This window comes from Olea europaea, chromosome 18 (assembly GCF_002742605.1).
Source record: "Olea europaea var. sylvestris chromosome 18, O_europaea_v1, whole genome shotgun sequence".
Taxonomy (NCBI): domain Eukaryota; kingdom Viridiplantae; phylum Streptophyta; class Magnoliopsida; order Lamiales; family Oleaceae; genus Olea; species Olea europaea.
The window spans coordinates 30,837,058-30,840,007 of record NC_036254.1 but is presented as its reverse complement, the minus strand read 5'-3'; the positions used below and the strand labels follow the sequence as shown (position 1 = coordinate 30,840,007).

The window sequence follows — 2,950 nt, the reverse complement described above, 5'->3', positions numbered from 1 at the left end:
GTCCCTACCGCGAGTCCAATATGCTATGAGGATTTTGATTTCACGGACTCGAGTTTTCTTCCTTGTTTGTGTGGATTCAGGCACTTGACTTTTCTGATGGCTTGTTCCTGTGCACGATAACAAGATCGTATATTGTCTCTCTGTTTCCCTTGAACTTGTATCTCTTTTTTCTAAGGGTGTATTGTGTGTGGTGTGCTCTTGCTGTTTAAGATTCTCATTTTAATAGCATTAGATGTTGAAGCACAGACGAACCATTCTAGTTGTCGTATAATTTTATGGTGCTCGTATAAAAATAAACTTAAACACACTAATCCCATAAATAAAAATTGAAATTAACATAATGGGAACACTACAAAATTATTTTTAAAAAAAATGGATTGAATGGCCAACAAGTTGGGTAATTATCATTCCTCAGAAACAAAAGCATTTCTTACTTACTACCATAAAGATAAGAATCAAATGTTCTGGAGTCGTTTATCTGGTTCATCAACTTTTCTGCAAAGTAGATTGAAATCAACCAGTGGTGATTTGGACAAAAAATGGAGAAATTTTATGGTGCTTCCAAAGATGGAGAAACATTTTTTTTTACACTCGAGATTATAATTAGTACTCTAAACACAAAAAAGGTTTGTGATTCTAATACGGGACTTTTATTAGATGACGGCATCTTATTGAACAAATGTTAACCTTTTAAACTTTAAGTCGCATAACATAATGGCTGGGGCTGGCAAATAAAAGACGTATTCAAATCTCATGGCGGAATTTGATTTCGTCCACAGATGAGGAGACTTGTTGCAGCTTAAACTTTTTAATAAGATGTTTAACAAATAGTTATGGAAAAGATAGTTCGCCAATCTTTATAATGGATTGGATTGGAGACTATATAGAATTGAAAAACTTTACATAAATCCTGTCTAAATCTTTCTCAAAAATNTGGTGGTGGTGGAGGGGGAGGGGGAGGCGGCGGCGGCGGTGGTGGTGGTGGCGGTGGAGGAGGAGGGTTAATTTGATTCGCTGAAACCACGATGGCGAGTGGTGGAGGTGGAGAATGTGCCGATCCTGCAACCACCAATGATTCTGATGTGGTTGGCCTATTATAAGTAGCATTAAACACTGGTCTCTCCTTTGCTGAATCAAAATCATGGCTGTGTAAATGAAGCACTGGTATTTCTTGAATTGGCTGAGATTTTCTTCTCTTCTCTTCTTCATTCATAGGATTATTATACCAAACCTTAGAAACTTGTTTTGGGAAATCTCCCCCTTCGACTTTTCTTAAATACAGAACATCTAATCCATTTTCATCTACTATAACTCCTTTGACTGCTCCACCTTCTTGTCTAAATTCTGTGCAAGGCGATGCTGGTGCATCCTCCCTACGAAAACTCGAGTCAAAATTGTTTCTCTTACGCTGTCGAGCTATGGAATATCTGTAGAAAAAATAGAACAAAAAGCCAGTAATAATCAAACTGCACACTGCTGTGGCTGAAACAGCCTTTACTACTACTCCATTTTGTGACAAAGTCATTTGAGCCGACAGGATCTAAAGTTTGTAACTCGAATAGTATCAGAATTGCTAGTCAATCCTACTTCCGATACAATTTACAAATTTTCCATTTGGTGTTGACTTGCCATTGCGTTATTATTCTGGCTTTCATGTAGATTTCAATGGAGAAGACAAAAAATTCATTTACAAGAAATCTTGGTAGTTGGCATAACTTTGTGACTGTCTGCAAAGTAAATAGAGAACCTTAAGATAAACAAAGAAATATTGCCCCATTGGTCCTCAACCAATTTCTCGAGCAGCAAATTATGTGCAAGTTATTTTTGAATATTTTATTAATTCTAAACATTCTATTATAGTTGCATAATCAACTCTCAACAACGAAATCATTCTAATATTTGTTGAACTGTCTCATAATTCATAACCTATGTGGTAAAATGTGTCGATTCAACCGGAGTCAAACCAAGCTAAGAAACAAAATTTAAATTCAAAAAGGATGTGATGAACGAACAATATAATTAAAATTCGAAAAGTTTCATTGTGGAGGATTGATTTTTGCTATTTTTCCTATGGTTGCAAAATTAGTTTTCGACATTAGAAACTTTTCAATCTTTAAATTGTCATGTGACTCTCGTGAAAATATACATTAGTTCAATTATCAAGGAGCACAAGCTAAGGTTGAGAAAGAAAACCTAACTCCATAGTTGAAAAATGTTGCCATTTTTTGTCTTTTTTCCTTTTCGCCAAAGCAGCCTAAATTAGTGTCCGTCGCATATCGAAACAACATGATCTAAGGACTAAATGAACCTCCCTTTGCTCTCATTTCTTAAAACTCTTTTTTTTCCAATTTCATTTTCAACCACATATTTTATAGTATCCATAACTTTTTTCAACTTTTTAACTATACATTTCACCAACTTTTATCAAAACGTACTAACAATTTAATTTTTATTCAAATTTAACAGATGCTAAATATGGTATGTAGCCATGTATTCAATTTGATATAAAACCTTAAATACAAATCATTTTTGGCCCAATGCCGACTTAATAATGTTACAAGTCACTAACGTTAGTCTGTACTCGAAGACTGATTTCACAACTATGACAACTTGCTCCAGTTAAAGTTTAAAGTTTGAAGACCGAATCGCAACTTTGACAATAAATCGGGAACCAACGATGCAATTTTTGAAATAAAAATTATGGATTGTTTTCTCGTTGTAATTTGATGCAATCGAGGTCAAGGTTCTTGTCTGTATTTGAACATCGCTTGATGACAGTTTCAAAGAGATGGTTGAGGTAATTGCCCAATTTTTGCAATGGTTGAAATGATTGTTATATCCATGCTGCAAAGCATTTTATCAATGAAGTAGAGGAGTTTTGTGTAATTTGACAAATTTTAATATTAATATTTATTTTGTTGTAGTTTTAAATGGACAGACGGCTGGTGTG

At 34.6% G+C, this 2,950-nt stretch overlaps 1 protein-coding gene across 1 annotated transcript in view; it reads right to left on the bottom strand.

The window, feature by feature from the left end:
* Positions 1 to 925: 925 nt before the first annotated feature.
* The window catches only part of LOC111367005 (formin-like protein 4), an 8,021-nt gene continuing 5,996 nt past the window's right edge, over positions 926 to 2,950 (bottom strand). Inside the window, exons 3-4 of the mRNA XM_022987683.1 lie at positions 1,588 to 1,727; positions 926 to 1,427 (exon numbers count right to left, since the gene is read on the bottom strand). Of these exons, the coding sequence (XP_022843451.1) occupies positions 926 to 1,427; positions 1,588 to 1,727 (642 nt within the window). The remainder of the gene's footprint in view (positions 1,428 to 1,587; positions 1,728 to 2,950) is intronic.